Source organism: Pseudoliparis swirei, chromosome 9 (assembly GCF_029220125.1).
Source record: "Pseudoliparis swirei isolate HS2019 ecotype Mariana Trench chromosome 9, NWPU_hadal_v1, whole genome shotgun sequence".
NCBI classification, from domain to species: Eukaryota; Metazoa; Chordata; class Actinopteri; order Perciformes; family Liparidae; genus Pseudoliparis; species Pseudoliparis swirei.
In genome coordinates, this window is record NC_079396.1 from 26,339,737 (window position 1) to 26,359,569 (window position 19,833).

At 47.2% G+C, this 19,833-nt stretch overlaps 1 protein-coding gene across 1 annotated transcript in view; it reads left to right on the top strand.

Moving 5' to 3' along the window:
• Positions 1-2,567: 2,567 nt before the first annotated feature.
• The window catches only part of kcnd1 (potassium voltage-gated channel, Shal-related subfamily, member 1), a 37,067-nt gene continuing 19,801 nt past the window's right edge, over positions 2,568-19,833 (top strand). The window contains exons 1-3 of the mRNA XM_056423739.1: positions 2,568-2,723; positions 3,290-3,535; positions 10,179-10,891. Of these exons, the coding sequence (XP_056279714.1) occupies positions 2,568-2,723; positions 3,290-3,535; positions 10,179-10,891 (1,115 nt within the window). The remainder of the gene's footprint in view (positions 2,724-3,289; positions 3,536-10,178; positions 10,892-19,833) is intronic.

The window sequence follows — 19,833 nt, forward strand, 5'->3', positions numbered from 1 at the left end:
TCAGGCAGCTGGTGTAGGAACCAATGAGCTGTGAGCCCAGAGACAGGAAGTGGGACAGAATTGAGGGACGGACGAACTGCAGGTTTTAAAACACTGAATGCATCTTTAAAGGTTCCTTCATCAGTGTCTCCTCCATGCCACCTTTCCTCATCTCCTCCTTTCTTAGTGACTCCTCCTCTCTCCTTTCTTAGTGACTCCTCTCTCCTTTCTGAGTGACTCCTCTCTCCTTTCTTAGTGACTCCTCCTCTTTCCTTTCTTAGTGACTCCTCTCTCCTTAATGAGTGACTCCTCCTCTCTCCTTTCTTAGTGTCTCCTCTCTCCTTTCTTAGTGACTCCTCTCTCCTTTCTTAGTGACTCCTCCTCTCTCCTTTCTTAGTGACTCCTCTCTCCTTTCTTAGTGACTCCTCCTCTCTCCTTTCTTAGTGACTCCTCCTCTCTCCTTTCTTAGTGACTCCTCTCTCCTTTCTTAGTGACTCCTCTCTCCTTTCTTAGTGACTCCTCTCTCCTTTCTTAGTGACTCCTCCTCTCTCCTTTCTTAGTGACTCCTCTCTCCTTTCTTAGTGACTCCTCCTCTCTCCTTTCTTAGTGACTCCTCCTCTCTCCTTTCTTAGTGACTCCTCTCTCCTTTCTTAGTGACTCCTCCTCTCTTAGTGACTGACTCTCCTTTCTTAGTGACTCCTCTCTCCTTTCTTAGTGACTCCTCCTCTCTCCTTTCTTAGTGACTCCTCTCTCCTTTCTTAGTGACTCCTCCTCTCTCCTTTCTTAGTGACTCCTCTCTCCTTTCTTAGTGACTCCTCCTCTCTCCTTTCTTAGTGACTCCTCCTCTCTCCTTTCTTAGTGACTCCTCTCTCCTTTCTTAGTGACTCCTCTCTCCTTTCTTAGTGACTCCTCCTCTCTCCTTTCTTAGTGACTCCTCCTCTCTCCTTTCTTAGTGACTCCTCTCTCCTTTCTTAGTGACTCCTCTCTCCTTTCTTAGTGACTCCTCTCTCCTTTCTTAGTGACTCTCTCCTTTCTTAGTGACTCCTCTCTCCTTTCTTAGTGACTCCTCCTCTCTCCTTTCTTAGTGACTCCTCCTCTCTCCTTTCTGAGTGACTCCTCTCTCCTTTCTTAGTGACTCCTCCTCTCTCCTTTCTTAGTGACTCCTCTCTCCTTTCTGAGTGACTCCTCTCTCCTTTCTTAGTGACTTCTCCTTTCTTAGTGACTCCTCCTCTCTCCTTTCGTAGTGACTCCTCTCTCCTTTCTTAGTGACTCCTCTCTCCTTTCTTAGTGACTCCTCTCTCCTTTCTGAGTGACTCCTGTCTCCTTTCTTAGTGACTCCTCTCTCCTTTCTTAGTGACTCCTCTCTCCTTTCTTAGTGACTCCTCCTCTCTCCTTTCTTAGTGACTCATCCTCTCTCCTTTCCTTCCACAGTGTCATTTCTCCTAACTCTGCACTCTCCCCTTCCTCCTCGTTCCCTCCTTCTACCTCTCATCTCCCACGCCTCCTCGCTCCTCCTCTACTCCTCTCCTCATTTGACAGCTTCCCCTCCTCTCCTCCTCCTCCTCTTCACCTTTGATAGCTCCTCCTCCTCCTCCTCCTCCTCCTCCTCCTGGTTTGTCTCTCACTCTCTGTCTCTCCTCTGTTTGTGTCTCCTGACAGGACGCCGTACATGGACATGGAGTAAGGACCGCCTGGCGCCTCCTCCACAGACTTGCCGTCCCTCCTCCTCCTCCTCCTCCTCCTCCCCCTCCCCCCCTCCCTCCCCTGGACCGAGAGACAGTAAACACAGAGGCAGATAGAGGAGCATTGGAGAGGTCAAAACGAAAAATGCCATGGGAGGAGAGGAAGAGAGGAAGAGGAGAAGGAAGGCAGCACATCCATAACCTCCACTTAGATGGAAGTAGGAACCATCATCACAATTTCATAAGAATCTGAGAGGCGCCGCAAAGAGAGAGAGAGAGAGAGAGAGGGAGGGAGGGAGAGGGAGAGAGAGGGGTGGAGAGGGAGAGAGAGAGAGAGAGGGGGAGAGAGGGAGGGGGAGAGAGAGAGATGGAGAGAGAGGGAGGGGTGGAGAGGGAGAGGGAGAGAGAGAGGGGGAGAGAGAGAGGGAGAGAGAGGGAGGGGGAGAGGGGGAGAGAGGGAGGGGGAGAGAGGGAGACACTGATGTTTTAACTTCTTCTGGATTTATTTCTCTTTGTCTTCTGTCTCGAGTCCCCGCAACAATAAACCTGAGAAACAACTTTATTATTGTTGTTGTTGTTGTTGTCCTGCCCATGTTTTGGGCTCAGAGTTCAACAAAGTGTGTTTTTCTACAGGAGAGTCTGAAGAGGAGCTTCTTCGGAAAAACACCAAATGAGCTTCTGGGGTTTAAAGCTTTTATTTTGAAAAGCAACAGGAAGCCCCCCAACCAGTGGGAGAACCAGAACCCCGTCAGAATAAAAGACGGGGCCGCGTACCTCTCGGATGCATCGCCTCCCTCGCTCCTCCACGGCCCTCCTCCCGCCTCCCCCCCCCGCGACATGTCCGCCCACTGCAGGAACTCAAGGCAGGAGGAGAAGAAGTGAGGCCTGAGCCCCCAGGAGGACAAGATGGCGGCCGGCGTGGCCACCTGGCTGCCGTTTGCGCGGGCGGCGGCGGTGGGATGGCTGCCGCTCGCCAAGAAGACGATGCCCAAACCACCGCGAGACAACTCCTCCAAATCAGATGAGATCCTCTACGTCAACGTCAGCGGGGTCCGCTTCCAGGTGAGGACTCTCCTCCTCCTCCTCCTCCTTCTTCTTCTTCTTCTTCTTCTTCTTCTTCTTCTTCTTCTTCTTCTTCTTCTTCTTCTTCTTCTTCTCCTCCTCGTTCTTCTTCCTCCTCCTCCTCCTCCTTCTTCTTCCTCCTCCTCCTGCTCCTTCTTATTCTCCTCCTTCTCCTCCTCCTCCTCCTTCTTCCTCTTCTTCTCTTTCTTCTTATCTTTCTTCTTCTCCTTATCCTTTTTCTTTTTCTCCTTCTTCTCCTTATCTTTCTTCTTCTTCTCCTTCTCCTCCTTCTTTTTCTTCCTATTCTTCTTCTTCTCCTTATTCCTCTTCTCCTTCCTCTTCTTCTCCTTTTCCTTCTCCTTCATATCCTCCTCCTCCCCCTCCTCCTCCTTCTTCTTCTTCTTCTTCGACTTCTCCTCCTCCTCCTTCTCCTTCTCTTTCTCATGCTGTATAGAAGAAGACTTGAAACTGGGGACTGAGACATAAACTCATGTTTACAATGTTTACTGAGGAGCTCCTCTACTTCCCTCTCTCCTACTTCCTTCTCTCCTCTCTCCTTCCTCCAGACGTGGAAGAACACGTTGGACCGTTACCCGGAGACGCTGCTGGGCTCTTCGGAGAAGGAGTTCTTCTTCAACGAGGACACGCAGGAGTTCTTCTTCGACCGCGACCCCGAGATGTTCCGGCACATTCTGAACTTCTACCGCACCGGGAAGCTGCACTACCCGCGCAACGAGTGCATCCAGGCCTTCGACGAGGAGCTGGCCTTCTACGGCATCGTGCCGGAGATCATCGGGGACTGCTGCATGGAGGTGCGTTCAGGGGCCGCGGGAAGAAAGAGCGCTGTCATTGGATGCGACCCTTGACCTTCGATGTCTCTTAGAGAAAAGCAGTGTCTTTGACAGGAGTCCTCTACCCCTAGGTCCTCTACGGGGTCCCCTACCCCTAGGTCCTCTACGGGGTCCCCTACCCCTAGGTCCTCTATGGGGTCCCCTACCTCTAGGTCCTCTATGGGGTCCCCTACCCCTAGGTCCTCTACGGGGTCCCCTACCCCTAGGTCCTCTATGGGGTCCTCTACCCCTAGATCCTCTACGGAGTCCTCTACCCCTAGGTCCTCTACGGAGTCCCCTACCCCTAGGTCCTCTATGGGGTCCCCTACCCCTAGGTCCTCTATGGGGTCCTCTACCCCTAGGTCCTCTACGGGGTCCTCTACCCCTAGATCCTCTACGGAGTCCTCTACCCCTAGGTCCTCTACGGAGTCCCCTACCCCTAGGTCCTCTATGGGGTCCCCTACCCCTAGGTCCTCTATGGGGTCCCCTACCCCTAGGTCCTCTACGGGGTCCTCTACCCCTAGGTCCTCTATGGGGTCCCCTACCCCTAGATCCTCTATGGGGTCCTCTACCCCTAGGTCCTCTACGGGGTCCTCTACCCCTAGGACCTCTACGGGGTCCTCTACCCCTAGGTCCTCTATGGGGTCCCCTACCCCTAGGTCCTCTATGGGGTCCTCTACCCCTAGATCCTCTACGGAGTCCTCTACCCCTAGGTCCTCTACGGAGTCCCCTACCCCTAGGTCCTCTATGGGGTCCCCTACCCCTAGGTCCTCTACGGGGTCCTCTACCCCTAGGTCCTCTATGGGGTCCTCTACCCCTAGATCCTCTACGGAGTCCTCTACCCCTAGGTCCTCTACGGAGTCCCCTACCCCTAGGTCCTCTATGGGGTCCCCTACCCCTAGGTCCTCTACGGGGTCCTCTACTCCTAGGTCCTCTACGGGGTCCTCTACCCCTAGGTCCTCTACGGGGTCCTCTACCCCTAGGTCCTCTATGGGGTCCCCTACCTCTAGGTCCTCTATGGGGTCCCCTACCCCTAGGTCCTCTACGGGGTCCCCTACCCCTAGATCCTCTACGGGGTCCTCTACCCCTAGGTCCTCTACGGGGTCCTCTACCCCTAGGTCCTCTATGGGGTCCTCTACCCCTAGGTCCTCTATGGGGTCCTCTACCCCTAGGTCCTCTATGGGGTCCTCTAGACCAGCGGTCCCCAACCTTTTTTGAGCCACGGACCGGTTCCGTGTCAGGAATTAATTTCACGGACCGGCAATATAAATGACGTAATAAATAATGTAACGGACTGAGGGAATGTTATGTTATAAATGTTATGTCCGGATGTAAGTGAACGTCTCACGAGCTGGTAGCGGTGAGGCGTGTCTGTGATTGGACAGCGAGTGATGTTGTTGTGTGTGTGTTGTTGTGTTACGACTGGTTCGGAGCAGAGCTATGACCCGGAGCAGACGTGAAGCTGGTTTGGAGGTTTTCACGGCGTTTTGCTGTGGTTTTGGCGTAGGCTACGGCCAACAGTAGCTTGTTCTATGTTCCTTGAATAAACACCCTATAAGCCATCTACGTCTCGTAGCGTTCCTGACCCAGGGTCGCTACAATATGACGTCATACAATTATACGAAGGGCATAAAGTGCCAAAACTACAACTCATCATTACGCCGAGTGTGAGCCGTGCGCTTGTTGACCTGCAACGAGCCGCTAATGTCATCTAAAGCTGTGTTATTAAATGATTTAATATCAGATAATCACATTGATTTATGTTGCCTAACTGAAACCTGGCTGAGCCATGAAGAATATGTCTGCCTGAATGAATCGACTGCTCCAAGTCATATTAATACTCACATTCCTCGAGGCACCGGTCGAGGAGGTGGAGTAGCAGCCATCTTTGAATCGAGCCTATTAATAAATCCTAAACCTAAATTACACTACACCTCATTTGAAAGCCTTGTTCTTAGTCTTTCACATCCAACCTGGAAAACACTACAGCCAATTCGATTTGTGATTCTGTACCGGCCACCAGGTCCATATTCAGAGTTTATATCTGAATTCTCAGAATTTATATCAAGTTTGGTTCTTAAAACCGATAAAGTTATTATTGTTGGAGATTTTAATATCCATGTGGATGTTGATAATGATTGCCTCGGTGCTGCATTCATCTCCTTGTTGGACTCGATTGGCTTCTGCCAGAGTACAGAAACCCACTCACAGCTTTGGCCACACGCTTGATCTTGTTCTTACTTATGGCGTTGACATTGAGCATTTGAACGTCTTCCCACAGAATCCTCTTCTGTCAGACCACAACCTCATAACTTTTGAGTTTATACTACCGGAGTGTACTCCGTTAGTCAAAAGTTTCTACACCAGATGTCTAACTGACAGTGCTGTAGCTAAATTTAAAGAAGCGATTCCTTCTGTATTTGATTCGATACCACGTCTCAATATAACAGAGGACTCCTGGTCTAGCTTTAGTCCGTCCCACATTGATCATCTTGTTGATAGTGCCACAGGCTCTCTGAGAATGACACTGGACTCGATAGCCCCTCTGAAGAAGAAGACAGTGAGGAAGAGGAGGTTTGCCCCCTGGTATAACCCTCAGACCCGCAAACTGAAGCAAACGTCACAGCTTGAACGCATATGGCGTTCAACTAATCTGGAAGAATCCCGCTTAGTTTGGCGAGATAGTCTTAAAACTTATAAGAAGGCCCTCCGTAATGCCAGAGCAGCCTATTACTCATCAATAATAGAAAAAAATAAAAACAACCCCAGGTTTCTCTTCAGCACTGTAGCTGACAGAGAGTCACAGCTCTGTGGAGCCGAGCATTCCTATAGACCTCAGTGGTAATGACTTTATGAACTTCTTTAATGAAAAGATTTTAACTATTAGGGACAAGATTAATATTCTCTTGCCCTTAACCAGTGCCAATCAGTCCTCAAGTGGAATGGCCTTGGAAACCACTGTATGCCCTGGTGTATATTTGGAGGGCTTTTCTCCCATCAACCGTGACCAATTATCTTCAACGGTTTCTACTTCTAACACGTCTACCTGTCTCTTGGACCCCATCCCGACGAGGCTGCTTAAAGACGTTTTGCCTTTAATTGGCGGCTCTCTATTAGATATTATCAATGTGTCTCTGCTAACAGGCCACGTACCACACTCCTTCAAAGTGGCTGTTATTAAACCTCTCCTGAAGAAGCCCACTCTGGATCCAGAGGTGTTGGCTAACTACAGACCGATCTCTAACCTCCCTTCCTCTCCAAGATCCTTGAGAAAGTGGTCGCAAATCAGTTGTGCGACTTTCTACATCATAATAGTTTATTTGAGAAATTTCAATCAGGATTTAGAAAACACCACAGCACCGAGACGGCACTGGTGAAAATTACAAATGACCTCTTAATGGCAGCAGATAAAGGACTCCTCTCTGTCCTGGTCTTGTTAGACCTTAGTGCTGCATTCGACACCATTGACCATGACATCCTGTTACAGAGACTGGAGCAGTCGATTGGCATTTCAGGCACGGCACTAATTTGGTTGAAATCCTATTTATCAGATCGATCTCAGTTTGTATTTGTAAACGATGACGCCTCGATAACCACCAACGTTAATCACGGAGTTCCACAAGGTTCTGTGCTTGGACCAATTTTATTTACCTTATACATGCTTCCTTTGGGCAATATTATCAGGAAACACTCCATAAACTTTCATTGTTATGCAGATGATACTCAACTATATCTATCAATAAAACCAGAGGAGAGCAACCAACTCTGTAAAATTCAAGCATGTCTTAAAGACATAAAAACATGGATGACCTGCAACTTCTTGATGTTAAACTCAGACAAAACCGAAGTAATTTTAATCGGCCCTGAGCACCTCAGAGATCAATTATCTGGTGATGTGGTTTCTGTAGACGGCATTGCCCTGGCATCCAACACCACTGTAAAGAATCTTGGCGTTATCTTTGATCGGGACTTGTCCTTTAACTCCCACGTAAAGCAAATCTCAAGGACTGCATTCTTTCATCTACGTAATATTTCAAAATCAGGCACATCTTGTCTCAAAAGATGCAGAAAAATTGGTTCACGTTCGTTACTTGAGACTGGATTACTGCAACTCCTTATTATCAGGCTGCTCTAATAAGTCTCTTAGGTCCCTCCAGTTGATCCAGAATGCTGCAGCTCGTGTTCTCACTAAAACTAAGAAAAGAGATCACATCACTCCTGCACTAGCTGCTCTGCACTGGCTCCCAGTAAAATCAAGAATCACTTTTAAAATTCTTCTCTTAACCTACAAAGCCTTGATTGGTGATGCTCCATCATATCTTAAGGAGCTTGTAGTACCATATTGCCCGACTAGAGAGCTACGCTCACTAAATGCGGGATTACTTGTAGTTCCTAGAGTCTTAAAAAGTAGAATGGGAGCCAGAGCCTTTAGTTATCAAGCTCCTCTTTTATGGAACCAGCTTCCACCTTCAGTCCGGGAGGCAGACACAGTCACCTCGTTTAAGAGTAGACTGAAGACTTTCCTCTTTGACAGAGCTTATAGTTAGGGCTGAATCAGGTTCACCTGGTCCAGCCCCTTGATATGCTGCTATAGGCTTATAGCTGCCGCAGGACGTTTTAGGATGCACTGAGTACCTATCTCCTCTTTTTTCTCTCCTTAAGGATGAATTTTCATCTCTCAATCACACGTTACTAACTCTGCTTTCTCCCCGGAGTCCTTTTGACTTCACGTCTCATGGGGTCATCGGACCCTATGAGACGGCATAGATCCTATCTGCTGATGGATCATCGAGGTCTGGGCCGTGGAATTCCTGCTACCGACCACGCCACTGTCCTGTTGAGACTCCGCCCACTGTTGAGACTCCGCCCACTCCTCCTCCCCACCGCCATCTGCCTGATGGATCGTGGAGGTCTCCATCGTGGAATATGTCTACTATGAACTATTCATACACTCTGTCACATTCATTGAATGTATTTAAACTCTAAATCTGTCCTTCTGTACACATTACATCTATTGCATCTGTCCATCCTGGAGAGGGATCCTCCTCTGTTGCTCTCCTGCAGGTTTCTTCCCTTTTTTTTCCCCTGAAGGGTTATTTGGGAGTTTTTCCTGGTCCGATGCGAGGTTTTGGGGCAGGGATGTCTATGTGTACAGATTGTAAAGCACTCCGAGACAAATTTGTAATTTGTGAAATTGGGCTATACAAATAAACTGAATTGAATTGAATTAATGGAGACGGCGACACAGACGTGTGTTTGGTCCGCTGCTCCTAACCGAGTTCTGGTCGCTGTCATTAGAACACAGAGTTGTTGTGTGAAATGTCCCTTAAGGCCACCGTCATTTGCATCTCCAACACATTTTCTTCTGGCTCGGACGGGCTCGATTCACCGGGTGGGTTTGTTTACATGGGTTGCAGGTCTATTCTTTTGTAGTCGGGTCTTTTGTGGTTGGAGTACCGCTCAAACTCTTTGAAAAGCCTCTTCCACCCGGTCAACGTCTGAAACATGTAGAATGTTCCGCTGTTCACTCGCCCTGCAGCAGCGACTTTATCGGCCAACTTGAAAACAGTTGTCATTCCCCTGAAGTGACAGAATTCATTGAGCAGGTTGAATATGTTTTAAGATTCTTTGTCACTGTGCCGCCAGCAGAGGGTTCGGCGCGTGAGACTCGCCTGCAGCGATAAACCCGAACTTTAAGACTCCTGAACGCGGCTCAGACACACGGGTATCCGGTCCTTTTTCAAAATAATATATTTTTCCGACTGATTAAAAAAATTACAAATAAACTAGGTCCTCTACGGGGTCCCCTACCCCTAGGTCCTCTACGGAGACTTCGGAGGGTCGTGGAATTTGTGATTGATTAGAACATTCTTCTTCTTCCTCTTTCTCCTCTTCCTCCTCTTCTTCTTCCTCCTCTTTCTCCTCTTCCTCCTCTTCCTTCTCTTCCTCTTCTTCTTCATCCTCTTTCTCTTCTTCCTACTCCTCCTCCTCCTCGTCCTCACCTCTTCCTCTTCTCTTCCTCTGTCTCGCCTCTTCCTCCTCCTCTTCCTCGCCTCCTTTCTGCCTCCTCTCTTCCTCCTCCTCGTCTCCTCCTCTTGCTCTTCCTCCTCCTCCTCCTCCTCACCTCCTATCATCCTCTTCTCTTCCTCCTCTCCTCCTCCTCCTATCGTCCTCTTCTCTTCCTCCTCCTCCTCACCTCCTATCGTCCTCTTCTCTTCCTCCTCTCTTCCTCCTCTCCTCCTCCTCCTCCTCCTCCTATCGTCCTCTTCTCTTCCTCCTCCTCCTCCTCCTCACCTCCTATCGTCCTCTTCTCTTCCTCTTCTCTTCCTCCTATCGTCCTCTTCTCTTCCTCCTCTCCTCCTCCTCCTATCATCCTCTTCTCTTCCTCCTCTCTTCCTCCTCCTCTTCCTCCTCCTCCTCCTCACCTCCTCCTCCTATCGTCCTCCTCTCTTCCTCCTCTCCTCCTCCTCCTCCTCCTATCGTCCTCTTCTCTTCCTCCTCCTCCTCCTCACCTCCTATCGTCCTCTTCTCTTCCTCCTCTCTTCCTCCTCCTCCTCCTCCTATCGTCCTCTTCTCTTCCTCCTCCTCCTCTTCCTCCTCCTCCCCCCCCCCCCCCCCTGTCCAGGAGTACCGAGACAGGAAGAAGGAGAACCAGGAGCGCCTGGCGGAGGACAACGAGGCCAACGAGGGCCTGGACGCCCCGCTGCCCCCCGACTCCTCCACCCGGGAGCATTTGTGGCGGGCCTTCGAGAACCCGCACACCTCCACCACGGCGCTGGTGTTCTACTACGCCACGGGCTTCTTCATCGCCGTGTCGGTGATCGCCAACGTGGTGGAGACGGTGCCGTGCCGGCCGCCCGAGGGCGCCGTGAAGGACCTGCCGTGCGGCGAGAAGTACAAGCTGGCGTTCTTCTGCATGGACACGGCCTGCGTGCTCATCTTCACCTTCGAGTACCTCATGCGGCTCTTCGCCGCGCCGAGCCGCTCCCGCTTCGTGCGCTCCGTGATGTCGGTGATCGACGTGGTGGCCATCATGCCGTACTACATCGGCCTGGTGATGCCGGACAACGACGACGTGAGCGGCGCCTTCGTCACGCTGAGGGTCTTCAGGGTCTTCAGGATCTTCAAGTTCTCGCGGCACTCGGCCGGCCTGCGCATCCTGGGCTACACGCTGAAGAGCTGCGCCTCGGAGCTGGGCTTCCTGCTCTTCAGCCTCACCATGGCCATCATCATCTTCGCCACCGTCATGTTCTACGCCGAGAAGGGCACCGCGGGCTCCACCTTCACCTCCATCCCCGCCTCCTTCTGGTACACCATCGTCACCATGACCACGCTCGGGTGAGGCCACGCCCACTTCTTTATTCATTGTTGCTCACGAAGGAGAGTCTGAGTGTGAGTGTGTGTGTGAGTGTGTGTTTGTGTGTGACGAAGTGTGTGTGAGTTTGAGGAAGTGTGTGTGAGTGTGAGAGAGAGTGTGTGAGTGTGTGTGTGTGTGTGTGAGTGTGAATTTGAGGAAGTGTGTGTGTGTGAGAGTGAGTGTGTGTGTGAGCGTGAATTTGAGGAAGTGTGTGTATGAGAGTGTGAGTGTGTGTGTGTATGTGTGTCAGAGAGTGTGTGTGTGTGAGCGTGAATTTGAGGAAGTGTGTGTGTGAGAGTGAGTGTGAGAGTGTGACGAAGTGTGTGTGTGTATGAGTTAGAGAAAGTGTGTCTGAGTATGTGAGAGTGAGGAAGTGTGCGTGTGTGAGTGTGAGGACGTGTTTGTGTGAGTGTGAGAGTGAGTGTGATTTTTAGGAAGTGTGTGTGTGAGAGTGTGAGTGTGAGTCTGACGAAGTGTTTGTGTGTGTGTGTGTGTGTGTAAGTGTGAGTGAGCGTGTGTGAGTGTGAGAAAGTGTTTGTGTGTGAGAGTGTGAGTTTGAGGAAGTGTGTGTGTGAGTGTGAGAGAGTGTGTGAGTATGAGTGTGTGTGAGAGTGTGTGAGTGTGAGAAAGTGTGTCTGAGTATGTGAGAGTGAGGAAGTGGGCGTGTGTGAGTGTGAGGAAGTGTGTGTGTGTGTGAGTTTGAGAAAGTGTGTGAGAGTGTGTAAGTGTGAGAAAATGTGTGTGTGAATATGTGTGTGTGAGTGTGAGAAAAGGTTTGTGAGTGTGTGAGTGTGAGGAAGTGTGTGTGTGTGTGTGTGTGAGTTTGAGAAAGTGTGTGAGAGTGTGTGAGTGTGAGTGTGAGAATATGTGTGCATCTCACCTCTGCAGCTCGACTGGTCTTCAGCCTGACTCCGCCCACACTGCTCTCCTCCTCGATCGTCATGGTTACCGGTGGAGCAGCTTCACAACACTGGTTCTCGCATACCGTGCTGCGATTGGATCAAACCGTACACCCCATCACGCGCACTCCGCTCGGCAACAACCAATCGCCTTCTGACTCCGTCACTTCGAGCTCCTCGTTGGTGGAATGAGCTCCTCATTAGTGGAATGAGCTCCTCATTGGTGGAATGAGCCTCTCATTGGTGGAATTAGCTCCTCATTAGTGAAATGAGCTCCTCATTGGTGGAATGAGCCTCTCATTGGTGGAATGAGCTCCTCGTTCGTGGAATGAGCTCCTCGTTGGTGGAATGAGCCTCTCATTGGTGGAATGAGCTCCTCATTGGTGGAATTAGCTCCTCATTAGTGGAATGAGCTCCTCATTGGTGGAATGAGCCTCTCATTGGTGGAATGAGCTCGTCATTAGTGGAATGAGCTCCTCATTGGTGGAATGAGCTCCTCATTGGTGGAATGAGCTCCTCATTGGTGGAATGAGCCTCTCATTGGTGGAATGAGCTCCTCATTGGTGGAATGAGCCTCTCATTGGTGGAATGAGCTCCTCATTGGTGGAATGAGCCTCTCATTGGTGGAATTAGCTCCTCATTAGTGGAATGAGCTCCTCATTGGTGGAATGAGCCTCTCATTGGTGGAATGAGCTCCTCGTTCGTGGAATGAGCTCCTCATTGGTGGAATGAGCCTCTCATTGGTGGAATGAGCTCCTCATTGGTGGAATGAGCTCCTCAGAGCTCCTCATTGGTGGAATGAGCTCCTCATTAGTGGAATGAGCTCCTCAATGATGGAATGAACTCCTCATTGGTTGAATGAGCCTCTCATTGGTGGAATGAGCTCCTCATTGGTTGAATGAGCCTCACATTGGTGGAATGAGCTCCTCATTGGTTGAATGAGCCTCTCATTGGTGGAATGAGCTCCTCATTGGTTGAATGAGCCTCTCATTGGTGGAATGAGCTCCTCATTGGTGGAATGAGCCTCTCATTGGTGGAATGAGCTCCTCATTGGTTGAATGAGCCTCTCATTGGTGGAATGAGCCTCTCAGTGGTGGAATGAGCTCCTCATTGGTTGAATGAGCCTCTCAGTGGTGGAATGAGCTCCTCATTGGTGGAATGAGCTCCTCGTTTGTTGAATGAGCTCCTCATTGGTGGAATGAACTCCTCATTGGTGGAATGAGCTCCTCATTGGTGGAATGAGCCTCTCATTGGTGGAATGAGCTCCTCATTGGTGGAATTAGCCTCTCATTGGTGGAATTAGCTCCTCATTAGTGGAATGAGCTCCTCATTGGTGGAATGAGCCTCTCATTGGTGGAATGAGCTCCTCATTGGTGGAATGAGCCTCTCATTGGTGGAATTAGCTCCTCATTAGTGGAATGAGCTCCTCATTGGTGGAATGAGCCTCTCATTGGTGGAATGAGCTCCTCGTTGGTGGAATGAGCCTCTCATTGGTGGAATGAGCTCCTCATTGGTGGAATGAGCCTCTCATTGGTGGAATGAGCTCCTCATTGGTGGTATGAGCTCCTCAGAGCTCCTCATTGGTGGAATGAGCTCCTCATTAGTGGAATGAGCTCCTCATTGATGGAATGAACTCCTCATTGGTTGAATGAGCCTCTCATTGGTGGAATGAGCTCCTCATTGGTTGAATGAGCCTCGCATTGGTGGAATGAGCTCCTCATTGGTTGAATGAGCCTCTCATTGGTGGAATGAGCTCCTCATTGGTTGAATGAGCCTCTCATTGGTGGAATGAGCCTCTCATTGGTGGAATGAGCTCCTCATTGGTTGAATGAGCCTCTCATTGGTGGAATGAGCCTCTCATTGGTTGAATGAGCCTCTCATTGGTGGAATGAGCTCCTCATTGGTGGAATGAGCCTCTCATTGGTGGAATGAGCTCCTCGTTGGTTGAATGAGCCTCTCATTGGTGGAATGAGCCTCTCATTGGTGGAATGAGCTCCTCATTGGTTGAATGAGCTCCTCATTGGTGGAATGAGCTCCTCGTTTGTTGAATGAGCTCCTCATTGGTGGAATGAACTCCTCATTGGTGGAATGAGCCTCTCATTGGTGGAATGAGCTCCTCATTGGTTGAATGAGCTCCTCGTTGGTTGAATGAGCTCCTCATTGGTGGAATGAGCTCCTCGTTTGTTGAATGAACTCCTCATTGGTGGAATGAGCTCCTCATTGGTTGAATGAGCCTCTCATTGGTGGAATGAGCTCCTCATTGGTGGAATGAGCTCCTTATTAGTGAAATGAGCTCCTCATTGGTGGAATGAGCTCCTTATTGGTTGAATGAGCCTCTCATTGGTGGAATGAGCTCCTCATTGGTGGAATGAGCTCCTCATTGGTTGAATGAGCCTCTCATTGGTGGAATGAGCTCCTCATTGGTGGAATGAGCTCCTCATTGGTGGAATGAGCTCCTCATTGGTTGAATGAGCCTCTCATTGGTGGAATGAGCTCCTCATTGGTTGAATGAGCCTCTCATTGGTGGAATGAGCTCCTCATTGGTGGAATGAGCTCCTCACTGGTGGAATGAGCTCCTCATTGGTGGAATGAGCTCCTCACTGACATCAGGACAGCAGGAAGTCTCAACATCATCCGCCAGAGACTAAAAACACATCTTTTCCGACTATATCTAGCACTTCAGCGTCTCTTACTCATTAAATTACTCGTGGTGTTAGTATTGCTAAATGACATTTCACCTTTTATCTGCTGTTCAAAGCCTTTAGATAACTTTAGAAATAGAGTGAGTCAGTGAAACGGCCATAAGCTTCCACCATATTGTACTCACACACTCACTCACACACACACACACACACACACACTCACTCACTCACTCACTCACTCACACTCACTCACACACACACACACACTCAGACTCACACTCACACACACACTTACACTCCTACCTCTGTGTGAATGGAGGCGCCTGGATGACTCAGAGCTTTTATTGATTTCATTGGAGAAGTTATGATTTAATAACTGTTTCCTGTTTCACTGGCTCCTGATTGGACGGCTCAGGTGATGTCATCCTGGGACCTGATGGGAGATATCTGGTATTACAAAGGAAGAAATAATCATAGAATCAATAGAAACAATAATAATTCTTTACGAATGAAAGGCCTCATTCCTTCAGTGTCCCCTCCTGTCCTTGTTTCCTCCTCTCGCCTCCTCTCCTTGTTTCCTCCTCTCTCTTCCTCTCAGTCTTCAGGTCCATTAGTGATCAGCGGGAAGAGGCCAACCTCTAAATGGATTCGACAGGCTTTTACCTCCTCCCCCTCCCCCCTCCTCCTCAATAGAACAATAAATGTGATGAACGAGCAGCCGTTGAGTGTTAAGCTCCTCCCACTTTCATGTCCTTGTTTATATTGAGCTGATACAACATATTGATTATGTTATTGATCTGTGATCAGATCTCCATCACAGAGAGAAATGACCTGAAGTGTGTGAGTGTTTATTTCCATCACTGCTCATCATCTCTATAATATATAATCAATTATCTTATTATTTCATATAACTCACAAAGTAATGACATACAGACTAATAATAAGTCAAAATTATTATTATTATTAATCTAATTGAAAACAGCAAAATAACTTGTTAAATTAACCAAATGAAGTATTTATTAAAGATGATACGTTTTTCACCTTCCAGACATAAACACTGAGTTATTAGTTCTGATCTTTCGTCTTTAGCATCGACGTTAAACCCGAGACACGTGGAGCCGCTTCCTGTGAGAGATTTAAAGATTTACTGTTTTAATACGGAGGCTCAGCAGAATGTAGTCAAAGAGTTGAGCACCTCCATGTAAACCTGACTAGTAGTTGAGTTGTTGAAACCTAACTAGAAGTGTAGTTGTCTAAATCTAACTAGTAGTTTAGTTGTCTAAACATAACTGACTGGTTTAGTTGTTAGAACTTAACTAGTAGTTTAGTTGTCGAAACATAACTGAGTAGGTTAGTTGTTTAAACCTAACTAGTAGTTTAGTTATTCAAATCTTACTGACTAGTTTAGTTGTTTGAATTAAACTAGTAGTTAAGTTATTTAAACCTAACTGACTAGTTTACTTGTTTGAAATTAACTAGTAGTTGAGTTGTTTGAACCTAACTAGTAGGTTAGTTGTCTAAACCTAACTAGTAGTTTAGTTATTTAAATCTTACTGACTAGTTTAGTTGTTTGAATTTAACTAGTAGTTAAGTTGTTTAAACCTAACTGACTAGTTTACTTGTTTGAAATTAACTAGTAGTTGAGTTGTTTAAACCTAACTAGTACTTTAGTTGTCTTAACCTAACTGTTAGTTTAGTTATGTAAACCTAACTTACTAGTTTAGTTGTTTGGAATTAACTAGTAGTGGAGTTGTTTAAACCTAACTAGTACTTGCGTTGTCTAAACCTAACTAGTACTTTAGTTGTCTAGACCTAACTAGTAGTTTAGTTGTTTGAACCTAACTAGTAGTCTAGTTGTCTAAACCTAACTAGTAGTTTAGTTATTTAAATCTTACAGACTAGTTTAGTTGTTTGAATTTAACTAGTCATTATATTGTTTAAACCTGACTGACTAGTTTACTTGTTTGAAATTAACTAGTAGTTGAGTTGTTTAATGCTAACTAGTAGTTGAGTTGTTTAAACCTAACTAGTACTTTAGTTGTCTTAACCAAACTAGTAGTTTAGTTATTTAAACCTAACTGACTAGTTTAGTTGTTTGAAATTAACTAGTCGTTGAGTTGTTTAAACCTAACTAGTACTTTAGTTGTCTAAACCTAACTAATAGTTTAGTTGTCTAAACATAACTAGTAGTTTAGTTATTTAACCCTCACTGACTAGTTTAGTTGTTTGCTAATTTGTGTTTTACTCCAGATATAGTCGGAAAAGAGGTGTTTTTAGTTTCCGGGTGAAGATGTAGAGACTTCCTGCTGTCCTGGTGTCAGTGGGGAGCTCGTTCCACCAATCAGGAGCCAGGACAGCAACCAGTCTGGATGTAGAGTGGTTAGCTCGAGGTGCAGGAGTCACAAGTCGGTTGGCTGTTGCCGAGCGGACGAACGTGCCGGGGTGTACGGTGTGACCACATCCCGGATGTAGACGGGGCCCGATCCGTTCAGAGCACGGTACGCCAGAACCAGTGTTTTGAAGCGGATGCTGCTCCACCGGTAACCATGAAGCGAGCCGAGGAGCGGAGTGGTGTGGGGGAATTTCGGGAGGCTGAAGACCAGCAGCTGCATTCTGGATGAGCTGCAGAGGTCGGATGGCCTCAGCAGGTAGAGCTGCCAGGAGGAAGTTGCAGTCGTCGAGGCGTGAGATGACCAGAGCCTGGACCAGTTCTGTATATAGATAACATACTACTATAAACTAGAATGTTATGAGGAGTTCACATGATCCTTGTAAACCAGCAGGTTGCCGGTTCGATTCCCCGCCTCATGTCACAACGCAAACAGAAACACAGAGGAAACGCTTCCTGTATCCTCCTTTTTTATTATTTCAGCTTTTCCTTATCTGGTAACTTCCTGTTATGGTAACTTCCTTATATGGTGACTTCCGGTTATGGTCACTTCCTGTTATGGTCACTTCCTGTTCAGATGGTTGGAATGGCCGACCTGGAGGCTTCAAAACGTCCACGTACCAACAGAGAGGGTCAGGAACAGAGAACTCTATCTTCTGCTTTGAGCATACGCACAGAACCACGGAACAGAACCTGAGAACAGAACCAGAGCTCAGGACCTGAGATCAGAACCCTCTCTCTCTCTCTCCTGAGCCTGATGGCTGTCTGGGCGAGTGAAGAGATAAACATAAAGTGGAGTCAAGGAGGAGAGAACTTTTCCTCGCATCAATTATTTCCTCTTAGTGTCTGAGTGCATCCTCCTCTTCCTCCTCTTTCTCTTCTTCCTCCTCCTCATCTTCTTCCTTTTTTCCTCCTCTTTCTCCTCCTCTTCTTCCTCTTTTCATCCTCCTCTTCCTCCTCCTCCCATCTTCTTCCACTTTTTCACTCACTTCTTTCTTTGTGCACTTTCCTCTTCATCGTTCCTCCTTTCCTGTGTCCTTCCTTCCCTCTCATTGCTCCTTTCCTGCATCCTTGTTCGCATCACTTATTTACCTTCCATTTCCTCCTCCCTACCCTCTTCTCTTCTCCATCTCCTTTGAGTTGACATTTTCTTTCTTATTTTCCTTTCTCTCCTTCCTTTACTCCCCCATTTGTCTCCCTTCTTACCTTTACTCCTCTTCTCCTCCTCATCCTCCCTTCACTCAGTCCTTCTTTTGTTTTATTTTACTCTCTCCTTCTTTCCTTTCCTCTTTTAGTTCCTCTTCCTCCTCTTTTCCTTCATCTGCTTCCATCGTTGTCTCTCCTTCTTCTGAAACATTTAACAACACATCATGTGATATTTACAGTAAGTGTGTGTGTGAGAGTGTGTGAGAGTGTGTGTGAGCGTGTATAGTGAGAATGTGTGTGAGCGTGTATAGTGAGAGTGTGTGTGAGTGTGTGAGTGAGTGTGAGTGTGAGTGTGTGTGAGTGTGTGAGTGCGTGTGTGTGTGAGAGTGTGAGTATGTGTGTCTGAGTGTGTATGTGTGTGTGCGTGCGAGTGTGGGGGTGTGAGTGTGTGTGAATGTGTGTGTGTGTGAGGGTGTGAGTGTGTGTGTGAGTGTGTGTGTGTGTGTGTGTGCGTGTGTGTATGTGTGTGAGAGTGTGAGTATGTGTGTGTGTGAGTGTGTGTGTGTATATGTGTGTGTGAGTGTGTGAGTGTGATGTGTGTGTGTGTGTATGTGTGTGAGTGTGTGTGAGTGTGTGTATGTATATGTGTGTGTATGTGAGTGTGTGAGTGTATGTGTGTGTATCTGTGTGTGTGTGAGTGTGTATACGTGTGTATGTGTGTGTGTGAGTGTGTGTATGTGTGTGTGTATGTGTGTGTGTGAGTGTGTGTGTGAGTGTGTGTATGTATATGTGTGTGTGTGTGTGTATGTATATGTGTGTGTGTGTGTGAGTTTGAGTGTGTGTATGTATATGTGTGCGTGTATGTGAGTGTGTGAGTGTATGTGTGAGTGTATGTGTGTATGTGTGTGTGTGCGTGCGTGTGTGTGTGTGTATGTGGTTTCACTTGTCGTATCCAGAAATAGAAACAGAGAGAAGACGACCCGGAGGAAGAAACAGAAAACCAAAGTCAGGAAAGCTTTCAATAGATCAGGAGAGCTCATGGGTTTAAATATAATATAATACATGTATAAATACAATATAATACATATATACATGTAATATAATACATATATAAATATAATATAATATATATTGAAATATCATTATATATATATAAAATAATATAATACATATATAAATATAATACAATACATATATAAATATATAATATATATTTCAATATAATACATATATAAATATAATATAATACATGTATCAATATAATATAATATATATTAATATAATATGAAATATATTTTAATATAATATATAAATATATATATAAATATTATATAATATATTCTCATAGTTTCCTTTTTTATCGTGTTACTGATAACCACATCTATGAAATACGGTTCACCAAAGATGTGAGTGTAAGTGTGTGTGTGAGTGTAAAGGTGTTTGTGTGTGTGTGAGTGTGTGTGTGTGTGTGTGTGTGAGTGGGACGGTGTGTGTGTGTGAGTGTAACGATGTGTGCGTGTGTGTGTGTGAGTGAGTGTGAGTGGGACGGTGTGTGTGTGAGTGTGAGTGTAAAGATGTGTGTGTGTGTGTGTGAGTGTGAGTGGGAAGGTGTATGTGTGTGTGAGAGTGAGTGTAAAGGTGTGTCTGTGTGAGTGAGTGTGAGTTTAAAGGTGTGTGTGAGTGAGTGTGAGTTTAAAGGTGTGTGTGTTTGTGTGTGTGAGTGAGTGAGTGTGAGTTTAAAGGTGTGTGTGTTTGTGTGTGTGAGTGAGTGAGTGTGAGTTTAAAGGTGTGTGTGTGTGTTTGTGTGTGTGAGTGAGTATGAGTGTGAGTGGGAAGGTATGCGTGTG